The 25,082-nt window shown below is 49.6% G+C and overlaps 7 protein-coding genes across 7 annotated transcripts; 2 read left to right on the top strand and 5 right to left on the bottom strand.

The window, feature by feature from the left end:
• Window positions 1–1,341: 1,341 nt before the first annotated feature.
• RhiXN_00912 (SH3 domain-containing protein) lies at window positions 1,342–3,389 on the bottom strand (the record flags this gene model as incomplete). The annotated part of the gene is made up of 3 exons (XM_043320731.1): window positions 1,342–1,494; window positions 1,546–2,989; window positions 3,082–3,389. 3 exons carry the CDS (start codon window positions 3,387–3,389, stop codon window positions 1,342–1,344), a joined length of 1,905 nt encoding a protein of 634 aa, XP_043179743.1.
• Window positions 3,390–5,350: 1,961 nt separating this feature from the next.
• Window positions 5,351–11,158, top strand: RhiXN_00911 (Formin-like protein 5; the record flags this gene model as incomplete). Its single annotated transcript, XM_043320730.1, has 6 exons — window positions 5,351–5,979; window positions 6,052–6,559; window positions 7,800–9,054; window positions 9,114–9,900; window positions 9,966–10,390; window positions 10,443–11,158. 6 exons carry the CDS (start codon window positions 5,351–5,353, stop codon window positions 11,156–11,158), a joined length of 4,320 nt encoding a protein of 1,439 aa, XP_043179742.1.
• A 333-nt stretch (window positions 11,159–11,491) lies between these two features.
• Window positions 11,492–15,070, bottom strand: RhiXN_00910 (Rho GDP-dissociation inhibitor; the record flags this gene model as incomplete). Its single annotated transcript, XM_043320729.1, has 10 exons — window positions 11,492–12,202; window positions 12,281–12,525; window positions 12,595–12,747; window positions 14,173–14,331; window positions 14,381–14,463; window positions 14,517–14,653; window positions 14,701–14,789; window positions 14,854–14,869; window positions 14,937–15,002; window positions 15,062–15,070. 10 exons carry the CDS (start codon window positions 15,068–15,070, stop codon window positions 11,492–11,494), a joined length of 1,668 nt encoding a protein of 555 aa, XP_043179741.1.
• Window positions 15,071–15,331: 261 nt separating this feature from the next.
• On the bottom strand, window positions 15,332–18,173 carry RhiXN_00909 (glycoside hydrolase family 47 protein; the record flags this gene model as incomplete). Its single annotated transcript, XM_043320728.1, has 20 exons — window positions 15,332–15,382; window positions 15,435–15,454; window positions 15,512–15,572; window positions 15,629–15,818; window positions 15,867–15,908; window positions 15,982–16,080; window positions 16,150–16,341; window positions 16,394–16,509; window positions 16,559–16,585; window positions 16,640–16,658; window positions 16,709–16,783; window positions 16,836–16,891; window positions 16,948–17,091; window positions 17,174–17,234; window positions 17,300–17,376; window positions 17,444–17,664; window positions 17,735–17,753; window positions 17,807–17,926; window positions 17,981–18,046; window positions 18,099–18,173. The coding sequence occupies 20 exons, from the start codon at window positions 18,171–18,173 to the stop codon at window positions 15,332–15,334; spliced, it is 1,731 nt and encodes a 576-aa protein (XP_043179740.1).
• A 436-nt stretch (window positions 18,174–18,609) lies between these two features.
• Window positions 18,610–20,437, bottom strand: RhiXN_00908 (basic region leucine zipper protein; the record flags this gene model as incomplete). Its single annotated transcript, XM_043320727.1, has 4 exons — window positions 18,610–18,987; window positions 19,037–19,626; window positions 19,677–20,165; window positions 20,251–20,437. 4 exons carry the CDS (start codon window positions 20,435–20,437, stop codon window positions 18,610–18,612), a joined length of 1,644 nt encoding a protein of 547 aa, XP_043179739.1.
• A 2,317-nt stretch (window positions 20,438–22,754) lies between these two features.
• On the bottom strand, window positions 22,755–23,583 carry RhiXN_00907 (copper homeostasis protein CutC; the record flags this gene model as incomplete). Its single annotated transcript, XM_043320726.1, has 4 exons — window positions 22,755–23,176; window positions 23,236–23,280; window positions 23,344–23,372; window positions 23,429–23,583. 4 exons carry the CDS (start codon window positions 23,581–23,583, stop codon window positions 22,755–22,757), a joined length of 651 nt encoding a protein of 216 aa, XP_043179738.1.
• Window positions 23,584–24,585: 1,002 nt separating this feature from the next.
• Window positions 24,586–24,995, top strand: RhiXN_00906 (ribosomal protein L7/L12 C-terminal domain; the record flags this gene model as incomplete). The annotated part of the gene is made up of 3 exons (XM_043320725.1): window positions 24,586–24,654; window positions 24,709–24,825; window positions 24,879–24,995. The coding sequence occupies 3 exons, from the start codon at window positions 24,586–24,588 to the stop codon at window positions 24,993–24,995; spliced, it is 303 nt and encodes a 100-aa protein (XP_043179737.1).
• Window positions 24,996–25,082: the final 87 nt, after the last annotated feature.

Here is a 25,082-nt window from a genome sequence, read left to right as displayed (position 1 = left end):
CCATCTCCCTCCCCACGAGCTCGTTCTCGCCTGTTTTGTTCTGTTTTCTTTCTTTGCGCACACTCGCGTTTGAACTCAGACGCACACCCTCAGCCCGATCACGTTTTATTTGTGTTTTCATGTCTGCTCGCATCCACTGTATTCATAGCACCAGTATTCTTGTGCCCAAAACTCCTTGTTTATCTGTCCCACATTAGATGGCTGTACTAATACACGCAACCCATAGCCTTCACTACCCCCCACCTTTGTTTCCCACTCGAGCGCTCACAAGAGTGACGCTATGGAGCCAAAGAGCTCGAAGGGGGGAAGGGGGCTGCTCTACCGAATGACGTGTGCGCCGCGCCCCATCACCGTCTCCACTTTACCATACCCCTCGTCATACTCCGCACTTGAGCGCGCACTCCTCTCGTTGCCAGGCGCATACATCCACCCATCCCCCCCCCTCTTCACGAATCTGGAATGATGACGTATAATGCACGTGGTTGTGGTCCTTTAGGACTAGGATGACTTGCCGTACTTGGAAGTGGTCTAGCTAGGAGATCTCAGTCCCAGGCTCCCAGTGTGCTGCGCGGCTCAGCCCCCCTTGACGTATCGCAAAAAGACCGCGGGCGCTAGAAAATGATTGTTACTTGGGTAGCTAGAAATCACTTATCTGGCCAGGGCTTCTATGTACGACATGAAAGGAGCTGTCGCGCGAGTTTGAGTTAGTATGTTCTAGAAATAGCCAGTCATCTCCTTTCACTCTAAATCACGGGGTGAGCGCGATGAAGACGAGGTAGTGTGGTCCTGCAAATCTGAGGGGCACAATATTTTCGAGTATGTAGAGTGATTAATTTGTTCACTGGGCGATCCAAAGAGCATTAATGGTTTTCTCAACACCTACATGATATAATTTGATCTAACAATAGAATCCATTTTGTTCACTCTCGTGGTAGCTGAAAACCCGAGCGGCCGGATACCATCCAGCTAGAAAGGGAGACAGAGATAGCACACACCAACTTGACTGTGCCTTATAGTCCCATCATCTACAGATCAAGCTTGTTCACGTTGCTTTCAAACCACATACCAAAACGGTCGTTCATCGAAATTACCATAAAAGCACCCGAAATAACACACAAATGTAAACAAAAACAAAACAAAAATTCATACACAAAAAAACGAGCGAGGAGAAATGCAACTCGAGCAAGTCCGCGCACAGTATATATCCTAAAGGGTTCGATAAGATAATTCCACAAAATGCTTAGGGGAGAGAGGGAGGTCGAACAAAACGAAATTGGGAGGTCTAGCGCTAGTTCAGATGAACTAGCCGGAAAAGGAGATGGGGGGGGGGGGTACCGAGTGTTAGTCGGCGAAGAGCACCAACTTGTCCGAGGCGCGTATCCATTCTCGGAGCGCCTCGTCTCCTACGAGCTCTATGAATCCTTCTTCTCCGCGCCCGCGGAGGCTGTCTCGGTACGAAAGCTTCGCCACGTCTCGATCCAGTCGTTCTCGGACCTATAGAGCGACCAGTCAGTCTCGGTCATTGTTACCGTTTGAACAACATACCTTGTTCATCAACTGCCGATGCGTCACATTCGGCGGAACACGAATAGCAATCAAATCGTCCGTCGACCGACTGAAAATCTTCACCTTGATAAACGCCGGATTGGGACCTGACCCCCCACCTCCCGACGAAGCTGTAGGCAACGGCGGAGACATCAACTGACCGTTCGCCCCGTTCGTCCCTTCATACTCGGAATACCGTCCAGCTTGGCTCTGGCTCCGGCTGTGACTATACGTATGGCTTTGTTGGCTCTGGCTCTGCGCACGCGAGTGGGAGCGGGAATGCGTTCGCACGTCCATTTGCGAGAACTGGTCTGCGAGATCGTCCCCATGGTCCTGTTGCTGCTGCGTTGCCGTCTGCGCATCGCTCCCGGCCGCCATCCCATAAGCCTGGGCCTGCCCGGGTTCGACCGCCATTTCGTCCATAATATCGCCCGGCCGGGGAGAGAAAAACTTGCGGACGAGCGCGTGGCCGAGGACGTGGGCGCCACCGCGGGACGCAAGGTCGCACAGATTGGCAACGTACTCGTCGAGCTCTTTGCATCGGATAGTCGTGATCGAGTCGTCGACGTATCCGAGTGGGCCAGGCATGTAAGGCAGCAACCTATCTGGAGGGGGCATGTTGGGTTCTGGAGGAGGGATGGGCGTTCCGTCGGGCATCTCGCGTCCGGCTTCGACCGGGAGGGCATCGAGCAATGCAATCTGAAAGTCGTAGAAATCGTCGTATACACGGTAGAGAACCAAGTCTCGTTCTGGCGGTGAGGGTGCGCGATCGTGTGGGGGGTAAGGAGCATAGCGTGCGTTGATGCGGAACCAATATTCCTTATTCTCGAAATGGAATGAGGGAACCGATGCGTAAACGAGCTGTCCTGTAGGAAGAAGCATAATCTCCTGAGATTGGCGCGACTCTCCTTCGAGAGACGAAGCACCGCTGGACGGATCGAGCCCAGGAGGGGTGGACTGGTCGGACATGCCGTTTCCATGGGCAGGAACAGGGGGGACGGGATCGTCGAGCACACCGAGAGGAATGCTGCTCGCCTTGTACTCGCTCGTGCGCCGTTTCCATTCTTCAACGCGGGGAAGCTCACCCCTTTCAATCAACTTGTCCACATCCTCGATCGGTTTGCCCGTCGTGGGGTCCCGGATCTCGACAAAGGCCGCGGGAATGAGGCCTGCTCCCCCCAGTCGTCCGATCGGCTTGGCCACGAACCATTCTCGGTTCGACTGGGCGACAACGGTGAGCGGTTCGCCGGCACGTGCATCCAACTCGTCTGGTCGCTCGGCCGTAAAGTCGTATTGGACAATCGCATAAAACGTCCGTAGCCTGGGCGGTGCCGGTGCTCGTGCGATTGGTTTCGAGCCTGCGGGGGCAGTGGCGGTGGAGAGCGGAGGGGAAATAGGACCAACCATGGGTGCACTACCAGGTCCTGGCGCAGACAGCCTTGAGCTGGCAGGCCACAACAACAACAATACCCCGGCGTCAAAACGTCAGCCTTATCCCCTACAATTACTAATTATTAATATAACAATGTCACTCACGGTTGGCCGCCACTTGTGCTTGAGAACTCTTCAAAGTGTGAGCGCGGAACGAGTCCGCGAGATCCGGTAAGAGTATTGTGCGCTTCGTACCACTCTCCCACTTCTTTGGATACGTAGAAAAAGTCGCCCTTGCTGAACGACAGCTCTTGCGGGCCGTTGGAGCGGTATGGACGTAACGCCCGGATCACTTTTTGAGGTGGGGCTGTGGCCGGGAGCGGTTTGCCCAGCGAGGGGAGCTGTACTGGTGCAGATACCACGGGCGAGTGTGTGTGAGAGTCCTTGTTCAACGAACGCCTTAGAGACTTCATCACGGAAAGGTACCAATAAGGGGTTAATCCAATGAGCAAAAAAAACTATTCAATCAGCAAGCGAACAACGAAAATAAAACAGCCGCCGATGATCCGTCCAACAAACAAAGTAATAAAACAAGTTTAAAAAAAAGGCACAAGTTGTACACAAGAAAAAGGACCAAGTGAGGGAGTCCGCAGTCGCTGTGGTTGTCGTCGTCGTGATGTTGCCCTTCGGATAATTCAAGAACCCTGCTGGAGCTGTGCTAATTCCAGACCACCCGACCGGTTTCGCAAATTATATATCGTGATCGGTTTACACGCCCAGATAATCGATCTGCAGCAGTTGGGTTGTGGATTTTCAAGCGTAGGAAAGGGGGATCGTAGCCCCTCTTGCCCAGAGGCCGGCCCCCGCTTTATACCCAATCCCGGTTGTCAAAAGGCGTTCCGTCCTCCCCTTTTGGATCCTGTTCCTTTCAGACGGATCGAACGTCCGGAACGGCGCACTGATACTGGCTATTATAGGTTGGGTCGCCATTGTTGCATCCACAACGCCTGTATCCTTACTTTCCATGCCCACGAGTTGATTGCCGTGAGTCAATCCAACCCTTGGGTTATCGCAGTATCTGAATTAAAGACATTTAATTTAGGGTCTTCTATGAAACTTATTGGGATCAAGGTTCCTTATATCGTTACCCGCACTCCAGTAACCGACTTGTATATGCATATACCCCAACATCTAGGTTATGCACGGCTTGGTTCGCTCGGCGCCCTTGGTGCCTATGTTCCCGGCGGTAAACATTTAGGTTGGCAGCTTGAACATCGCTAGTGCGTCAGTGTATACGAATTACCAAATGCACATATGCTTATTAATGCGAAACTTGTACCTTGCCCTTGTCCTCCAACATTGACAAGGTGGGGTTGAAAACCGAAAAGAGAGAGGAAAAGGCTCGGGCACCCGAGTTCGCAAATACACATGGTCTACACGCTATAAATCAAATATCGACATTATTCGATAAATTAGTTATATATGGTGCTTACGTGTGATGGCTACATGCGCAGCTTCAGGGCTGGAATTGACAGGACATGCCAAGCCGCGGCTCGAGGGCCTAGGGGCAGGAAATGACTACTGAAACAACTCCGACCGGCCCAGCTGAACAGTGCTAAACAAACAGTGATGGCTCGGGGCTGTTGTCTTCTCGTCATCCGTGGACAAAAACGCGCGCACAAGTGTGGAATGCATGTACAGGAAATTCGTCGTTCCCGTGGGCGCAGTGAAATTTGAATGAGCGGTTAAATTGGATAGGTGGCTACTGAGATAAGGCCTGTGCTCATCCTGAACACTCGCTCATCTACTTTGAATAGGTAGGGTTTGTATATATTTCTACAGAATAGCAGTACCGGTACCTTCTTGTGGGTAGTGGTTATATTCAAGAATGCGTATGGATCTGCGTCGCCAGAACACCCAGGTTCTAGATTGTTAGCGGGTACGTCCATTTCAGACAACACGAAACGACTACATATACTCCCAGGAAATAGCTCCCGACTTCAAGTGAAATGCGGTCATGAAAGCGCTGGAAGGTTCCCATGACTTCCAAAGCCATGAAGATCCATTTCAGCCGTTGGATACCATATATATGAGTGCTGTGGCGCCCAAAGTGATTGGCCATGACTCATGACAATTGTCAGTCAACATAGCAATGGACCAGTCGATGTCTATTTTTGTTCAGTCACACTGCTTTGTTAGCCTGGTCCCTTTGAAACAGATGGAACTACACAGCTCCGCCAGCGTAAGAGTGGCTGTGGGGTCCTCGGTGACTGGGGGGCGATATTGCAAGGGATTATATGGATGATTATGTCGGCCAAAGAAGAAAGATTGAAAATACACATCTCGCTCCGCAAACCCATCTTCGACCTCGCTTCATCCTCACCTATCCTCTCCGGGCCGATACCGATTCATTAAAAACAAGCGAAACCAAGTCATGGCATTTACCACGAGGCTGGTTCGAAGCCGAAACACCAACAACACACACCTGGATCCCGACATGGACGATATTCCGAGCGAATTGATGCAGAATGCGGCTCAGGCCTCTCGTCTTCGCCGACGGGGCGCGATCAGGAGTGGCGGACGGACAGATCTTTTTCCTTCTGGTTCTCATTATCTAGGCCGTGAAAACCCGGACTGCTTGCTTGTCAGTTCGTTGCGCGGGGCCAATGACCGACATGGAGTGCGTCGGGTTATATGTGGTGGACCAGAGGAGGTGGAGGAGGAGGATACAAGTGACCAAGAAAGCGACAGTGGTTCTTATTATTCTCCTACGAACGCATCTCCTTATCGGACTTCACCTCTCCCCAGCACTATCGACTTGCGCACGGTACCCACACGGGCAGCGCCACCCCGTAAATCAGGCCGTAGCCATACCCAAAATGGATGTGGCGCAATATTGCACTACAGCGCTCTTAGTGTCCCCCGCATGCGGTCCTGCGCAGCTCTCATCGAGCCCGACGACGAGGACGCAGCGATCGGCGGCCTTCCGGAACACACATACCCAGTTCCCAAGTCCAAATCGATGTGCAAGTGTACCCGAGAACGAGTGGGCTGCTTGCGATGGTGCGTTCCATATTGATTATGGTACCATTCACCAGGCGCTTCGTTGTGCTGACTGAATAACCCGATGTTCAGCGGGAACGAAGTCGGCGTGCGGTACCGCCCGTGCGCAATGCACATGTTCCGAATCGACCGTGCGTCTGTGCTGTTCAATCCGAAACATACGCATCTCGACGAGCCGTTTTCGGAACTCGAGACTCATGCGGACGATTCGGATTCGGATTCCTTTATGTCTACTAGTGCGGGAGGAACAAATATGGGCACGGGTCTTCATTCGGTGATTAATACGCTCAGCGCGTTGGTCGGCCAACAGCAACGTCAACCACTGCGGTCTCCACCTCCTGTCCCTACGCCACTTCGAGCGGGCCTTTCTCCTATGCTGGCACTTTCGGAACTTCCTTGGATTCAAGAGCCGAATGCGTTGCCGGCCACTGGCGCTAATGCAACTCCATTATCGCCCGTGTCTTTGACTCTTGCCTTGCGCCGTCCGTTGCGGGGTGATGGCGATGAGCCTAGTACCCCCTTGGATGTCGACATCGCTGAATCCGACACAGGCAGACGCACACCGGTGCCGGCTAGGCGTGTGAGAAGAAAGAGAAGTGAATCGATCGAACGGTAACTTGGTGAGTACATTATCCTGTTTCGCGTAATTATAGCTCATTAACAGCCACCCAGTAGTTTAAAATTAGAAAATAACACTTCAAAGTTTAATGGATACCCCTCCCCTGAGTCTGAATACTGAATAGCTATCTTAACTTTCCCACTGTATGTATATGTTCGTTCATCTGGCAGTGTTATTTCCCTCTTGTTGCGTGCTTTTATTGTTTTGGTGGACCTAACATATGTCTCATGTTTCCCTCATGTTTAATACTTGTGTCTTGGCGCCTCTCCTGTACAGTACGATGAAATCCTGAAAAAGTTGCACGTGCGTTGCTCGCCTGACAGAGCCCAAAAGGGGATGTTACAAGGCACGAAGCGATCATAAATGAATTCAATTACAAGTCTGGAATGAGCGATCAGGCCGAGACAAGTGACCAGTCAGTAGTACCTGGCGCTACACACGCCAAGCTTTCAACTACCACCGCACTAAACATCCGACCTGCAACCTACTCAGAGGAATTTGTATCTTGCTCTAAGCCTTGGGGTACTTGCAGTCTCCCGAAGAACTATTGTGTCATCGATATTACATCTGTTGCGAGAATACAGCAGGAGCCGAAAGCACCGCCTCGAAACCGAGAAAAAGTATCCACGCTCGTCATTATAAGCTACCTTCTCCCAAGACATTTCGTCCCGATTTCTTCTCTTTGCTCGTGACGTTTGCGCAGTCGAGTGCCGGGCGAGCCTTGGCACCTCTTCTTAAGGAAAAAGAAAAGAAAAGAAAAAAACATATAAAAACGTGCAAAGTCTTGGGCTTGGTCTGGGTTTCTCACTGCCCCTTCCCCTTCCCCTCCGGTAACGCCCGAACCAAGTGCGGGCATTGGATCGGATTGGCGCGCTGTGTCTGCGGATTGGCAAGCATTCGGAGCGGTGAGTGTGAAACCAATATGTAAAAAAGAGGTCTGTGGTGTCTGATAATTCGTTCTTGGACTGTACTTTACTTTTGTACCACTGTGCGATTTTATAGTCCATTGTGCTAGTTATAAAAGTCTGTGGCTAGATCAAGTCGAGGAGCTTGGGGCTAATAGGTAAGTGTCAAATAAGCGCTTGTATCCCTTGACCCCTCAGCTTGTGCTCGCTCGTTTGGGGGAGGACCAAATTCTCAACTTCCGTAATTTAACATGCTGGGATATAGCAGCTGACGACTTGTCAGTGCGTGGTTATAGAATGCACCAAACCCACAAAACTACCAAGCTTATCCCCCGTTTACCCAACACCCACCAGCTCAGTATCCACCAGCTCAGTATCAACCACCTCAAAGCCAACTATGGCGTCAAGCTACCCCACAACCACCACCACACCTCTCAGGCAATCTGCAAGTACCCCACAATGGTCTACCGTTCCTACCACCTAAACCCGAGATAAATACTTCTAATAATGGGCCTCCTTGGATTGACCGTGGCAATCAAGTTTCTAGCCCATTTGGTATCGCGCCCGATATTTCTCGCCAGTGGGCACCGTCTCCTGTCCCTAGCGGAGCCATGGCAGACCACCGAGCACATTCTCTGCCTCCTCAGTCCGCTATTCCTAGGATGGGACATATGTTTCCTCCCGAGCATGTCAGGATGCTCGATGGGGGAAAGCCAGAGGTGGCTATCCCTCATGCCTCCCAGTATCACATTTCACCAACGACATACCAAAACCCGTTCAGTCCTGCGATGTCCAACGCCAGCCTCTCTCCTCGAGCATACGTTGGGTCCCCCATGAGCACTTCGTCCCATAGTGGTTCGTTGCCTCCTTCGACCCCGGCAATGAATACTTCTACGCTACTAGCATCTCCCAGTGAACTACCTCCTAGGCCACCTTCACAGCTACCTTTTACACCCCCTCCACCTCCACCCCCGCTCCTAAACCGAGGAACGACCCCGGGGCCAGCTCATCATAGCCTGCCTGTACCAATCTCTCAACCTCAACCCATGGCCCCGCCACCCATGCCAACTCATTATTCCGAGCCGCATCTCCATATGTACTATAACCACTCACCAGTTCAGACTCGACACACTTCGTTGCCCGTCTTTTCTCCCGGGCCGACGACCATTCCGACGACACCTACTCCTGCCCCCTCTTTTCCTGTGCCAACAATAGGAGCGCCTGTATCCTTACGAACGGAGAGCACGGGTAACTGGGTAGGTGGAATCGTTCCCCGATCTAGTATGCATTTCCGTGCACCGTTCCAGCCAGACTGGAATAATATGCCATCTATACCACAAGCGCAAACTCCTCAACCCCCACTCCCGCCCCCACCTTCTCATGCACCACCTCCGCCTCCTGTTCTTCCACCTCCGCCTCCGGGTGGTGCTCCCTATGTGTCTGCACTTCGAATCCCAGCTCCTCCGCCAGTTCCTCCACCTCCTCCACCACCAAAACACACGGTCACTTCACCGACTATTCTTACTCATGGTCCATGGTCAGATGGGTTGAGTAGGTCTGGGACTGCAACTACCCATAGGCCCCATTACCTCCCAAGGAGCCATCATCAGATTTCGAAGGGCCACCCCTTCCTACTAAAGACCAGAACGCGCCAATTAATGAATTACCCCTACCGCCCAAGGTGCCTGTTCTGCCTCCAAAGGATTTTCAGCCTGTGCTTCCTGTTACCAACTCGCCGGCCCCAATCGACCAAGAAGCCGAACTGCGCGAGGCACTTCAGAGGAGCTTATCCGAGGTCTCGAGTACTCCGGATGAGGAAAGAGATCTCCAAGCGGCGATGTATGAGAGTATGCGTGAGATGTCGATGGGACATAATGTCCTCGGTGCCGATTCGGAGTTACTGTCGGGAAGTAGCTTAAATGAAGGAAGTGGTGCATGGACACCCGTTCTGCGGTCGTCGTCGCCAGAAGAAGTCGGTGCTACATATGCTCGCAAACCTCCACCCCCTTTACCTATCTCTGCCATCCCCACGCCTAACCAGATCTCCCTGCCACATGGTGAAATGGCATCGAACTCTACCGACGATTCCTCAGCAGGTATTGTGATACCAAGCATGAGTCTGAGTCTAGATGAGCCGCCGCCACCTACTTATGAAGAAGTTACCGGTTCTGCGACTCACTCCCCTGCGCTACCTATTGAATCGATTGAACCTATTCCAGTGGACCATGCTTCTACCAGCTCATCTCCCGCTCCGTTATTCGGCCATCCCCGTTCGCCAGCCGTCCAACCAGGGAATAACCAAGGAATCCGATCGCCGTCTATAGAGGCTGAAGTTCCTATAATCGAAGTCGTCCCACCTAGTCATCACAATAGCCTTTCCAGACCCCAGCGTCAGCAGTCAGCCCCACAGCCTGTAGGTAGCTCTCCGATCGTCACACACCAACTGAGAGCCCCCCTGTAAGGGACGAGGCGCTCTCTAGGACCTCGAGTGTATCACCCCCTACTCAAACTCGGCCACGCGTGGCTTCCCAAGCGCATCCGGCTGCTGACCTGTTGCCGCATCATGAACCTGAGCTAACTACCGTTAGCAAGCGGCAAAGAGTTCTATCAGTGTCACATGCACTCGGCCAGTCTAGTTCACGCTTATCTCGGGCATCTGTGTTCTTTGGGATGTCGAGCTCTACTACTAATTTAGCGGAGGGTCCTCCAAACCGTACATGGGCCATAGACGAAGAATCGCCGGGTAGTTCCGGTGGACTTTTATTACAACCACCTCAACCCTCAAGTAGCACACTCGGTCGACTACATTCACGTAACGCATCCAAATCGAACCTGCAAGAAACTCCAGCCGATGCACCGCCGGTTGAGACACTTTTGCATGGAATTTGTAAGTTATTGATGCGCATATATACAGGTTATGCTGACTAGACGGAATTCAGCTTATGGCTTCCGGGATCCGGATCCCCCCACACCCGTCTCAATGCCCCCCGCAAGCCCCTTGCCTCCGAGTATTATGATCGGTAAGAATGATGCATTCCATGTCCAGGCGCCCAACTTCCGGCATTTGCTGCGACTGCTCTCGCATTATGGAAGCACCAGCATCATGGCTACCCCCGCAGCAATTGCCAGCAGCAAGTCGGGTACGCATTCCCTTCGTGTCGCTTTGTATTTCGTCCGCGGAAACCATGATCGCGACCCATGGCTCTGTCGCTTGTTCCTTGAGCTTCACACGCCGGACGATAAAGAAACCACCACCACTGTACCGGATACCTCCCTGCTTTGGTCAGACTCATCGTTTACCGCGCCTTGTGGTCCTCGTGGGAAGCTCTATGTTCTCCCGGGTCCTTTGCCGATACTACCACTACCTTTCCAGACCCTCTCATCATTCATTGTCAAACGTTTGGACGAAGCATGTCATTCATCAAATGACAGCATCAAACGTTTGGAAAGAATCTTAATCGAGTGCTATGGGTCTGTCGGAGGAGCGTCCAATTCGGCCGAAGAAATAGGCGGAAGACAGAAAGGTTCTGGAAACATTTCGTTTGGTGGTCTGTTTTCTCGCGTCAAGGATAAATTTAGCTCGGATCGGGGAGGAACAATGAATGATCACACTTACGACTTGATTTCACCTTTCCAAATCGACGAGTATCAATGATCTCCTTAATTAACGTATATGCTAATACGGACTTTTGTTCTTGGTCATGTTCCTTCGTTCTGTCACTACGTAACCGTTTATTGTGTTTATACCATTTGTATGTTTTATACATCATAAATCAAACATGACCATAGCTACAAGTACCTTTCAAGTACCACGCTTGATGAACGTGGCACCCAAAGGCAAAAAGGCCTGTCGTAAGAGAGGAGAAAAACACAGAACCATACAAATATAATATGTCCGTGAGCCATAATAGGGCTTGGTGTACAGCAAATAACCTAGAGTTCGTGAATTGTTCTTGAAATCGTAACTCGTAAAAAAGGTACGTATGAATCATGCTCCCAAAGATGCTTCGAGAGCGTTTCGGTCGGTTGTCTTGATCGTAGACTCCCAGTCTCTTGCTGCGGCTTCGAGCATAAGAACAAACGCTTGTCCTTCAGGGCTAACCGTGCCGCGCTGCGAATAGCTGTACGGATTGGCAACGTTCTGTAACCACCCTGTGCTAGGATCGATACTTTCGGAGACACCTTTGCGAGCAAGAGCAGCCGGGTCAAGTAGCGAGCGGACACTGTAGCCTTCTCCAGCCAATATCGCTGTCAGAGACCGAGTCGTGGAAGCACCATTGTCTTGAAAAGTGAGAGTCGGATGGCGTACAAGGTGCGTTGCAAGTCTATATGTCGTCGCTGCTAGAAGAGCAGTCCCAGATGCATCCGAAAAGGCGGTGGATGGGGACGCAGTATAGGACGGCGTTACAGAAGCCGGTGAAGAAAGGTCTGCATAATTGTAAAGAGTGCCATTCGGCAGTTGATACGCCCAGGCCGAAGTCAAAATCCCCGAAATCCAACGAGCAAGAAGAGCTTGCTCATTAGGATAAGACGCCCCTAGTGGAGAGTTGGCCATGGTTGCCAATACACGCATCATTCCAGCTGCAGCCCAGCCGTTTCCTGTCGACCAGTGGCCCACATCCACGTTTTCACCAAGTTGAATATGCCTCCATAATCCTGTGTACCTGTCAACCTTCAAGGTGTTACGGTATGTTTGCACCTAAAAAGTAAAAGGTCAGATCAATACAGTGGTCTATTCATGCGGAAGCAATTATGTTTCCGCCATGCAAGTACTTACTTGGTGGAATGCTTCCGTCATCATCGAAGCGTTATTATGAAGCGCCCCATAGTAGGCCAAAAACGGCGGGACCATGTATACGTTGTCACTCCAAAGTTGGACTTGCTCGATTCGGTGCGATATTGCGCCGTCAGTGTTCCGTGGGGCTTTGGTCAAGAGATAATCCAATTGTTGCTGAATAGCAGTGTTGTAGTCTCCTCCAGCTGCGCCTGAAAAGTTTGCTAAAAGCATTGCAACACCTAGACCTATAAGCCAGGCAGACACATCAGTTACTTGACCGTGAAAAAGTGTTGAGTGAGGTTAACACTACTCACTGGGAGGATCGCCGACCGCACTGTCAGAGACGAAACCTTCAGCTATCAAGGGGTTCCGCGTTTGGACGATCCTGTCTGTGACCGAGTACACCGAACCAGGACTAAGAGAAGCATCCATAGGATTTGGAATCTTGAGCCCTAGTGGGCCATAGACTGATAATGAAGGATAGTCATATTCTAACAGGGCCTGTGTGGACGTTCCTAGCTCCCAACTATTTGTGGCGGTTTAGTGCCAGGAACTGGGCTGGTACAAAAATAGCACGACTTGCCTAAGCTGAGAACCCTCGATAAGCCTTTGGCGGACAAGGTTTATTTGTGCTTCTGAAAGCATCAACACCGGAACATCCGCAATCGGTGCAGCGCTGACGACCGCGCAAGCAGCGACGGCTAACAAGCACAGAGGAGAGTACATGACCACGTTGGCGGGGAGTGAGGCAAGGAACCCATGTTACGTTGCTCTTTTCATAGAGCGTTGCGGAGAAAAACAATACAAGCAAGAGCCGCCCAGCTCACGTGAAGTCTTCTGAACACTTGGCCTGTAACTTGGCACCAACAGCAGCCGAGCAACATCAAGTGATCCTGTGGGCAGGTATAGGCATCTACCGCAGCATGCTATTCACTTCAATCGATAGAACAAGCTAAATTTTGTCCTGTAAATTAAGTGCATTATATCTGAAGTAATTAAAAATGTGATAGACTTGCGAAGGTCGGAATGTTTATTAAGTCAGAGTATGTACGTCACCGGTGTCCAGAACCCTCGCTTGGTATTCGCGGCTTACCACACAAACGAATGGATATGTATTGTATCCTGACAAAAGCGCCTATGTCTGACGTGTTGTGCGGCAAAAGGACATATTCTGGATAGCAACTGCCGCACTGACTGTACGCAGTCTCTGCCCAACCATTCACCGGGCCAAATTTGCCTTGCAATATGACTCTCCTTTTAATGATCGGAGACCGCATCTCGAGTAAGATCCAAAACCTAATGAATGAGTATTTGCCTTGCCAACTACACTGGCACAAGATTCCTGACTCATTATAGAGGAGCCAATGTTATTATATATGATATTGTAACTTTAACTACAACGTAACTCAAATCCACGGCGAGTTAGTGTGAACTACGGCTGCACGTACCCTGAGTACTCATGAGATGACTGGCAGCTCCTATGCTGTTGTACGTCAGTAGTCTTATGGTGGAAACAAATGAACTCTCAAATCATGGAGAATCTGCTCTCTGATGTTCATTCAAGGATCGTTAACCACAGCCATAACACATCGCACCACATTGGTCATGGTCCTTCAAGATATTTGGCACGCCTATTGTTCTCGGACTATACGGTATTGACCCACGGTACTAGAATTTATAACTACTGTACTAACATTGGTCATTATTTCGTCATGACATGGTGGGTTATGAAAATATTGCCCAGAATAAAGGAAACAAGCACGATACACTAGAATAACTCCACACGGGCCATTTACCATTCCTTGGCAAGTTTGAAGGACCATGAGAAGTCTTGCAGTAATAATACACACGGTCAGTGGGTGGTCGATGCTCAAATATAACACAAGGCCTACCTGCGTGAACGTGCCCATCGTCGTCCGTGATTCGGCTTACAACGTCGTATGTGCCCGAACGTGCTATTATCCCTGAAGGTGATTCCTCCGTGACGAAATTGACACTATGCTCCCCCTCCTTGGGCCCAAAGGAGCCGATCATCTGTTCAAGCTTGTCGACTGAGGAGGCACTTTAGCAACGCGATGTTATCGGGCTAGGTTGCCTCACCTTTGATACCAGCCCGCTTAACAACATGAAGATAGCGAAGGCCAGAGATTACGTCGTTTTCTATCTCGAATTTCAGGCCGACGCTAAGTGGGGTTGGTAAAAAAAAAAAAGACAAGTGACAGGTGATCTACTCTACCTGTAGTCTATCCCTTCCTTGATCGTAATCGGCTTTTTCTTGGCTGCTTCCATAGCCTCCTTGTCAGCCAAGTTTAAGCTAACCGTCTTTCCGGGGGGCAGCGTATCCGATTTCAAGAAGAGTTCCTTGATAATAAACTGGATGATCGTTGGGATGTGTCCACAATATACAAACAGTCACGCACCTTGGCTTCAGCACCTGGAGCGCCCCCAGCACCGATTCCCAGGGATGCCTTCCAGCGTACGAGCGACTCGTCGTTGGCGTCCAGGTTAGCTGCAAACGCGTCACAATGGCTGTCAGTAACTGTGGGGCCGCGATCAACGAGAAAGACGCGTACCGTATTCGTCAACTGTCTGTAAAAAACGACCAATACACGACAACATGTTAGAATGACGCGACTTGTGCATAATACACGCGTACCTTTTTGGCTGTGACCTTGTAGCCAGCGGTAGTGGTGGGGTTCAAATCTTCATCGTATTCCTGGGGCTAGCATACAACGAAATGAACTAAATAAAGACTTGTTCATGGGGGAAATCGCTACGCACGGCAGACATGGTAGTTAGTAAATAATAGTAATCAGTGTATTGGTGGTTGAGGTCGAGGTCGAGGGCAAGGCGGCTGTATCGAATTGATCGGGCCTCATTGCAGCACAGCAAGGCAGCTTCCTTATGAGGTAAATTCTATCACGATAGGGGTCTCGATCGTATCGATCGGTGGCTATACTACAATATACAAGATATGCATACAGCCAGGTTCTCGTATATTTGACACCCTGATTCAAACTGCAAAAGCCCTTTTATTTTTTAGGCGCGTACTCAAGCAAACCCAGTTTTCAAGGAAGGCGTAAACACGGGGAAAGGGTGTGCCTGGTAGTGAATTAGTTCTGATTAGCTCCAAGATGAGTTAATAACGCCTTACTTCAGTATTGAAAACAATTTCTGAGAGGTTGTATGAATGTCAGGGACAATACTGACAAGCTCTGCCATTAAACTCACCATCCAATGGTAGTACGGTATTGTCAGAAAATAGTAAAAACAAATACTTCAAGGTTTCACTCTAAGAATCAATAGCCTAAATTGAGCTCTTCTATAATATGTGAATCATAAACTTACTAGGAGGAAGGTTTCCTGTTTGTCGTCCCAGCTAACAGGAAGCTTGTCAACGTTGAGCACGGTCGCATAGCCTCCTGTAGACACTTTGCAATGCTTTTCGATAGACTGGAAAATGTTCCATCCCCAATGGCGATACTTTGGATCACCGGTAAGCCTATATGCTAAGAAGAGAGATTCAACTGTTTCAGGTCTAAACTAGAGGTGAACGACGGACAGAAAAATACATAATGGTACACACCTAAGAATATATCTCGCGTCGTATGATGTATCGTTTTCGATGCTAATTTGTGGAAATTAGCCGTTACCACAAGAGAATCCCAATGAACATGGAGTGTATGGTTTCTGCAACTCACTCCGTGGTCCCTTTGATATACCAATCAAGTGGGGCTTGGTCTCGTACCATTGGAGGGTCATGTTTTGTTCTGAAATGGGCAATTTCGGGCGCAAGTCCTCTAGAGATACGATAAGGAGGAACAGCTCAGCCGGCAGGGAGGGGAGCCCACAGTAGATAGCATACGTACGTAGCAGTTTCATGAGTTGCCATACAACCCTCTATAAGTTTGACACCCATCGTCCAATCATTTTTTTCGCGCTCATTGAATTTCGAAGTGTCGGGGGGAACTCTCATTCGGCCACCGTCTGTCACTCCGAGGAGCAAAGACCCGCCAAGGAAGCAAACTAAATGGTCTTGCTTGGGAACCAGTTTCCAATCTCTAATGAATGCTTAGCCCACGGAAGCCCCCGGAAGGGCGAGAGAAAGCTAACCGCTGTTGATACCCACCAGCGCGGGTAGGCTGAAGCTCCCCAGTGTGTACAATCTTACTCGTCGGTGTCCTCATCAACAAGTGTTCCCGGATAGCGGCCATCGCGTCATCGTACATCTGGTCATCTTGTTATACCTAAGTGTCGATCAGGTCATTTCATGCTTACCACTCGATAAACTATTTCCGAACGGTCCTATCGTAAATCACTATTCAGCAACCTGAAAGACTTTTGTGAAGAATCTCTTACTGTTTGCAAGTATTGCTTTCTACATAAATATAAGTGGTGGTGATAAAATATATACATTGATATACTCACAATAGGTACTCATAGTATGAATCTCCGCGCGAGCCAAGTCGAATGTCCGATACAACAAATTGCCCTGTTTCGGCGCTAGATGTTATATGAATATGATGTTGGTACGCTTCGGGTGTTAGGAGCGTACGAGAGAAATATGGGGACGATCGGCTGGGTTGCTGCCTTTTTGATGATTCCCATAACCTTGAGACAACACGAGTTTTGGTCAGCAACGTACAAAAATGGGATGCATGGCGCACCTTTTCAACTGCCCGCCAGTAGCTGTCTTCTTCAGTCAGGTAGCTTAGGTATTTAAACTCAAGTTGCAACGTCGCAGCCTCTGCTACGCTAATCATTTTGCCGTTGTCTTTATCAAGAACTCCTTTGCTAGTGCATTTGCCGTCCTGGATGAACAAATATCAGAATTTTCCCATTCAGTAGAATATCCATCGCACCACCTGCCTTTTTTGATTCGCACAAGTTTACCATCGAAGTTGGAAGTCCCAAGGGAGTCTCGAAGACTGGCATAATCCGATCGGCCAGTTCACTGAATTAAGAATGCAAATGAGCATTATTCAGTCGTAGCCTGATCAGCCAGTGGTTTTTCCGTACCGAGCTCTATGAAGGTAAACGTCATCGGCTGTCAAGAAATGCGCTGAAAGAAGTCCTCCAAATACACGTATCGTAGTCTATCCATGTGAATTTCAGTCTTTGCGCAGTGTGGAGCGAGAGTGTATGCTAATGTGCTAACCATACCTCGAATGTATTGAAATTGGCATCACGATCGAAGCTCAAGGTGTCTCGTATCCAAGTTTTCGCTCGTTCATACTCGGCATCAAAGTCATACCCTTGTTGCTGCATCATTATAATCGTGTCCAATGAGTCCGCAATAGTATAGCCAATCCCGCCGGCATCTGTTAGATTCGATCCTTTTTGGCTTATTGGGTGATATTCGTCTGCACCAAATGCATCTCGTTCTGAATGCGAATACGAGAAACGAAGTGGCAAAAGTAAGCTTAAGCGCTAACTGACGTGGCAAATACACACCATATGCAGAATATGCGTGCTAACATCAATGCTCGAATAAGTCCAGAGTAAACATGTACATGTTTTACTTACACGAAAGGCTGCGACAATCGCATCCCGCTTCTCTATATCTACTTCGAGCTTCACATTAATGCGCGATACTGGCGATGCTTGGGGTGTAGGAGAGCGGCTCAACGGGATCAATCCGGAAAACTGACGGTTCTAGATATCAGTTTCATTCACAATACAGCATAGGGATACAAATACCGCAAGGGCGCAACCAAGGAGACCGGCAACAATTGCCCAGTAAAAAGAACCAGTACTAGTAGGCTTCTGTAGCTTCACCGGTGAATTAACGCGCATAAAAGAAGTAAAATATACGTACTTCGGGACTAGTGTTCTTGTTCAGTCCTTCCTGGGACTTTGGTGCCTTATTGTTCTCCTTCCGAAGCCCAGCCATGTCAGTGGTTGTTGCAAGCCTCAATGCACTGGGCACGTGACTCAGTAGACATCAGCTAAAAAAGAAGTCGAAGGTTCTAGGAAGCACCGGAGTCTGTCACCTTGAAAAGGTCTATGTTCGGTTTGCATGAAGCCCCTGCATGGCTAACTCCTGGCAAAAATAGCTCGTGCAAATCTCGCGATCACGATTCTGTTAGGCTGACCAAATGAAGGCTGTAACTGTTATGCGATTATGAGGCGCGAGAATGTGAGCATGGCACGGGTATGTAACAACGGGTATAAGCGAATAAATAACAAAAGGACCAATGCCAACAGTGTTCCATAAGTATGCAACCATAAAAAAGCACCACGCAAAGGAGGAAATTCGAAGGCAAACAGCAGTGAGAAATACATGTATACAATATCCCTAGTTCATGAACTATATCCGAGCGAGGCGGCTAATCGCCATCATGGCGACCCACAAAGTGGAATTCTTCCGTCAATTCCTCCACTTCTTTTCCAATTGCCTCTGCGGCAACCAGTACACCTTCCATCCGGTCTTCTTCCCGATTCGTCATCTGACCTCGCCGAGAGCTTTGGTACGTGAGAACGGCGCGCTTGTGGACCCGTATGAGGGTAGCGAGGCGATCGGAAAATGACCCCTGTCCGGATATTTGGATCGGGATTCGATAATTGGAAACATCTTCTGTGGTATCTTGACGTGCTGCAAGTGACTGTGGAAGGTTGTCCCATCGTTGTGGAGATGGAGAACGGCTTGAAGGTCCAGGCTGTTTAGGAGCATATCGAGAGCGGTACTCTACTGACTGGGAAGATGACTGTGAACGAGTCAGTATCAAAAATTTATCATCTCAAAATCAAACCTACGCGGAAACTTGAATGTGACATCCGCCTGCCTTCGGATTCACGCTCCCAATTCATCCGTTCCGGACTAGCATATCGCACCCTTGTGCGCAACCTGTCATCTACTTCATCATCCACCTCACGTTTGGTGCCACGCCCCGGACTGTCATACCGAGACCTGCCTCGGCCCTGGACCGCATAGCTACCACTCGCGTCCGAACGGGATGCTGAGGCTACATTATGTCCGAGGATAGGAACTTGCCCAGGGCCGCTGGGTAGTCCGGCTGCTGCGACTAAACCGGACGAGGTGGATGGGTGTGATAGAGTTGGAGAATGGGCAAGGTGAGATCGGCGAGGCGAACCGGACAAGTGCGGGAGTTGTGGGTGAGAAACGGGTTGACGGCTAGAGGGATGGGCATGACTGGGTCCTTGCACGTGACTAAGATGCGGGCTGGGATGAGGAACAAGCCCTGGTTGAAACGGAGGCGCGTGGAGGGAGTATCCTGCACGCGAAAGATTGGCGATGTGATCGTTCAATTGCTTGTTTTCAATTCGTAACAGTTCAATGGTATTTTGTTGCTCCGCAATTGTCGAAGTAAGAATGTGCACATGCTCTTTGAAAACGATAAGCATCCAATCTGGAGAAGGACAGTACCACAAGTACCTTTTCGTTTCGCTCGGCTCCGTCGTGCACTCAATCGGTTGTCGACCTTCTTTTTCGCCTCGGGTGGAAGCGCCATATATTCTTCAGGCGTGGGACTCTCGCCAACGCGATGCTTTCCTGGCCTCCGATACGGATGGTCTGACAGATGGTTGCTAGATGATTCCCCGTGCGAACGCAGCTGATCGTTTGGCCCAACGGAAGGAGAAGGGGCTGACACAAAGCTGGACTCGGATGCAGTCAATATGCTATCTCGCCGTTGAGGGGGGTCACGAGGTGATGTTGCAATAGTCGACGGGCCTCCGCGATGGCGGGCAAGACCAGAGCTGCTCGGGGCACGCGCGAATCGAGCATTTCCATCACGGGAAGATGCAGTCGGGTATGCATGCTCTGCAAGAGATGCGCGCTCTGTACTCGAGATGCTTGTGAGCTTAGGCAGTAGGGCTCGAAAATGTGATTGCATATCATGGACACCATCCGATTGACTGCTGTCTGCAAGGTGATGCATGAGCAGCGGAGATAGGATAATGGTGGCGCCTGAATTGGATTGATGGAATAGTTATGGTAAGGAGCTTACCTTGTGTAACTGCACGCTCTCTGAGCTCCTCTACGGAGGAATCGTCGTCATCATCACTCTGATTTACATTAACCGTGGGCGGGGGCCGCCGAACTTCACGCCGACGCACATTGATATAGCCAATAGGGGGGTCAGAGTATTTGGACTCAGAGTGGTCACGAACAGGATGGTCGGACGCAAGCTCCATATCGAGCTGGATGGGGGAAGTGAATAAGAAGTGTCGAGATTGACACGGTTAAATATTGCTCACCGGCTAAGATGTTATGATCGGAAGTGACGCCGGCGCCTTGGCGTAAATGTTGGTCTAGAGAAGGCACAGTCAGTTCAAGTTAGAGAACGATCAGCCCCGCAGGTTATTGCATATTAATGGTGGGGCAAATCGACGTTTGTGGACAGAGGACGGTGCCGGGATGATACGGAGGGGTCGTGCCGAGCTACAGACAACAAACTTGGTATAGGTCGAATGGGGCGGCAAGAGCCCAAGAAAGATAGTCTGGATACTCACTTTCTCTATGAGCAGTGGGATCTGATTTAGAGGGAAGGTTGATCTCAACAAGCTGGCACTAGTTATATAACTCCAAGAGCTGGCTGCTGGAGGGGACAACTGAGATATGGTATTGCCAAGTCCACACAAACATCGGCTTGAACCTACGGGCCGGCCGTCGGAATGGGAGTCACTCTAGGAAGTTGTTCCTGACTGCGGAGCAGTCCCTAGATCAACAGACCAACATGCCAACCAACGCATCCTTCAGAGCATCCTCAAATCTGGTTTTTCGACCCCTTTGCGGACAGTAACTCGGGGAGAAAAACACGGCATGACGCTGCACCCAGCGCCTTGGGTTTGATATTTGCTTAATCTGATCAGTCGGAACCTATCGGCCTAATTGGTACCCACTACGTATTTGAACAACTTCGATACACTCAACTGCTGCCTTGAGTACCTCACGTGGCCGTTAGGGAACATGAGGCCGGGAGGCACACGCTTCTATATCTATTGCCAGGGCCGATGCATATCGAAGTCGTAATACGCCATTTGTTTGGGGCTATTACACCCCGAGTGGGCCAGAGCTTCATTTATTATTACATGTCAAACCTCTGGTGAACGCGAAATATACTAAAATTTATCCGTATCTAACCCCCTCGCTAACACCTTTCCGAATAAAACCACTGAGAATATATTCGGTTATAGGGCGCACCCGACCCGTAAAATCATGATTACGAAGCCGGAACCCACAGCTTGTGGCGCGTCCCATCAATATTACTGACAGGCTATGTGCGATTTGCTATATTGTGTAAATTAAACTGATTATTGCCCGAGTTTAATGGCAAGGGACATTTGAGACAGTTGAAACTCACTGCGTATATAACCCGGGTAGCCTAATGACTATTTGGATTGCATATAGTGACCAGATACTGATATTCTCAAAGTCATTGACTGCGGGCATACGAAATGACTTGTAACGTGCACTTCCCAGCCGAAAATCGGTATGTTGACGAATGTCTGACATTTGGACATCCTGCGGCACGCTTGAAATTGGCTATTATAGCGGTCGAAAAGCGCAGCCTGGGGAATTGAAGCCATGAACGTTGCCATGTGGGCCCTCCCGAAGGGCGGAACTCGAGCCTCACTGGTTGATCACACCAATTCTAGACGTTACTAGGATAGCTTTGGAATGGTATAAAATACCAAGAGACATCACAATGAACGTCTATTATGGATAGTATTTCCCCTCCAAGCAGATCTCCTTGGCGATTCTTCATTGGGGGTTGTAGTAGGAAATAGGAACATCATTGATCTTCCCAATTGCAACCTTCTAATACTCGTCTGCTCAGGGGCGAAGATGCACGCAATTTTGGTGTTTCGAACACTCGGTTGACGCACAGTCGATCACTCGGCGCTCTGGATGTTGTCTGAAATTTCAACATATCTTGTATGCTGCGGAAAAGGGAAGAGGAAAGTGATCGGAGGTAGTCATATGGACACTGTTGGCTTCATCAAACCGTTGTCATGTGCGTGCACCTCGCCTAGGAGGGAAAGGGCTATATGCCCAATCTCCATACGGAGTACTCCTATTGACCCAAACATATAACGGCATTTCGCACTGCTTGGTGTAGACCCAAAAAAATGCCGCGGAGAACCAGGCAGTTGAGCCTAAACTGGCGGGAGTCAAACCGTTTTACTTCGTATCCCACGCATATGAAGTATACTGTTGAAATAATATATGTGCGCGATCTATTTAAGGTACTATTCTCAGGCCAAGCTCTTTGAGCTGAAAAAGGATAGCTCAATTGCTATGTGCATCAAACTTTGGCGCTAGCTAGTTATCACAGAGGATACACAAGTAGACGTGTCAATGATGCCACGAACTCGTATCCGATAGCATGGGTGTCCGATCAGACTGATACAAGGGGCCAGGAGCTAACTATTAATTCCGCCTGTGTAAAGTGGCTAAGAACACCGGTCGAATAAGTCCTAAAGCACCGTAATCATCCGAACCATGATCTTAAGCGTTCAAATCTCCTCGCATCCGGACAAGCGCTTGTAGAACACCTCGGACTTGATTCGCATCCGTTTTCCAGACCGCCTGCTCATGACCGCGTGGCCCCATTTGAAACTCTTCTCCCCTACTGGCGCGAACAGACCTGTCGATCCAGGAACCCCCGCTCATGTGATACTCGTCTACCAGCTCGCCAACGACAGAGAATACTTGCCCGATAGTTTGTGGGTTGATACCTGAGCCTGGAACAATCCGCAGCGTGGCATCGGCAATATTGTGAGGACCCTTGTTCTGTTGGGAACTCGATAACGCGGATGCTACTAGCTCGGCCAAGCGCTCAAGTGATGCTGGTTCATAAACTCTGGGAGTCGCATGACCACTGGTTAGGATACGTGTAATACCAGGAATGTTAGCGATGTCTTTCAGTGCTGCGCATAGACCACTGTGCATGAGCTTCCAATGTACATCACTGGCAAGGGATGCGTACCTTGGTTGGGATCCGCTGTCAGATCGAACGCTCTATGGAAGGTGACTGAAGATGATACAAAGCGTTAAGTATGATTGTTACCACAGAGTAGTGCTTTAGTGGGAGTACCTTGCATAGGAAACGCTGCAGCGGCGAGCCTTGTTGAGCAATCAGTCCAAGGAAGGAGCGTCAGTTAATGATACGTCTCACTTACATTCCACACGTTTTACGATCCACAAGCCCATTTGGCAGAAGGGCGCCGATAACAACGCCATGTAAACCCAGTGTACGAAACATTGAAACGTCCTCTATCATCGTCTCTATCTCCTCCGCGGAGAAGATGAAATCGCCCACTCTGGGGCGGATCATTGCCTGATAAATGGGAAGCACATATATCAATTATCTCCCAGTGATATCACCATAGGGAGATATAGATACCGACCATCAAAGGGACCAAAGGAAAACGCTTCTGAATCGACCTGACCAGGCCGAGACTGGGTGTTGTCCCACCGAAGAGAGGTAGGTTCCCGCACACCTCTAACCTATGAGCACCTCCTTCCACAGCTCTGTGTTGAATTTTGGAAATATTGAAGTAGAGATCTCATGTAACTAAAAGATGCTCACGCAGATGCAGACTCCAAAGAATCGATACAGACTTCGAGAGTCGTAGCCCTCATGGTGTCTGAATTGAGAATGCCCTTCGAGAAAAGTTGTTGCGATACCTGAGAAACACATGGGAAATAAAGTAGCTATAAATGCGCACTAAAGAGATGGATGGTTTATATTGAGTGGTAGTAGGTCCCACTTGCTTTCTATATGCGCGGTCGTCGCTAATCGCCTTTGGAGACGTTGGTGTTTGGCTTGGGCGCTTCCATCAGCCAGTTGGGCACCGAGCCACGTGATCGACTGGCATTCGTTTGTAGCTTTTTGAGGTTGTGCATCTCGATCTTCCCATGTCGGTCAGTAGAGTAATTTCGGACATTACTATACCATATGATTGTCTAAAATAATGAAACAAACTAGCTCAGGCTCTTTGGTGTCGCTCGCTCAGCCGTTCGCAGGCGGGGAACTGCAAGGTAGAGATTAGTAGCTGGGTCCCGGCTCTTAAACTAGTAGTGTTTCGCTTACTGTTGAACTATTGAACTGTAGACTCATCCAAAGATGCCTGACCACTGAAGCATCCTCAGCGTCTTCATCTGCACCACCGCCAGTAACTGATCCTAAAATAGTTGGCCTAGTCGATAATATCTCGTCGTTGACTCTTTTACAAGCGGCAGACTTGGTCTCTTTGCTAAAGGTTTGTTGCCGTTAGATATACGTGAAGGGCCACCTAATGTCAAATAGACTCGATTGAATATAACGGAAATTGCCATGCCCGCAGCATCAGCACCTGTCGCAGGAGCATCCGTAGCGGCAGCTGCCGAAGAGGCACCAGCGGAGGTTAGTGGTCGCTATATGCCGTCCCTAGTCCATATTAATTCATGTGTCAAACAGGAAAAACCAAAGGAGAAGACTATATTCAATGTCAAGCTCGAGAAGTTTGATGCAGCCAGCAAGGCGAAAATAATTCGAGAGGTGAAGGCAATCATGCCAAATATGAATTTGGTCGAGGTTAGTACGCCGCTACGTGATGGCATCCTTATCTAACACCTGTTCAATGATAGGCCAAGAAGTTCGTTGAGTCTGTCCCGAAGACATTGAAAGAGAATGTACCAAAGGAAGAAGCCGAGAAATTGATGAAGACACTCAAGGATCTTGGCGCGACCGTCGTCCTTGAGTGATGGTTCCTTAATCACTTGTTTGTGTCCATCATCACGCTACATAAACTCCAAATAAAATTGTGGATTTTGCCCAATTCTAACTAATTT

This window comes from Rhizoctonia solani, chromosome 4, assembly GCF_016906535.1.
Source record: "Rhizoctonia solani chromosome 4, complete sequence".
In the NCBI taxonomy this organism is placed as follows: domain Eukaryota; kingdom Fungi; phylum Basidiomycota; class Agaricomycetes; order Cantharellales; family Ceratobasidiaceae; genus Rhizoctonia; species Rhizoctonia solani.
This window is presented reverse-complemented; position numbering and strand designations above follow the sequence as displayed.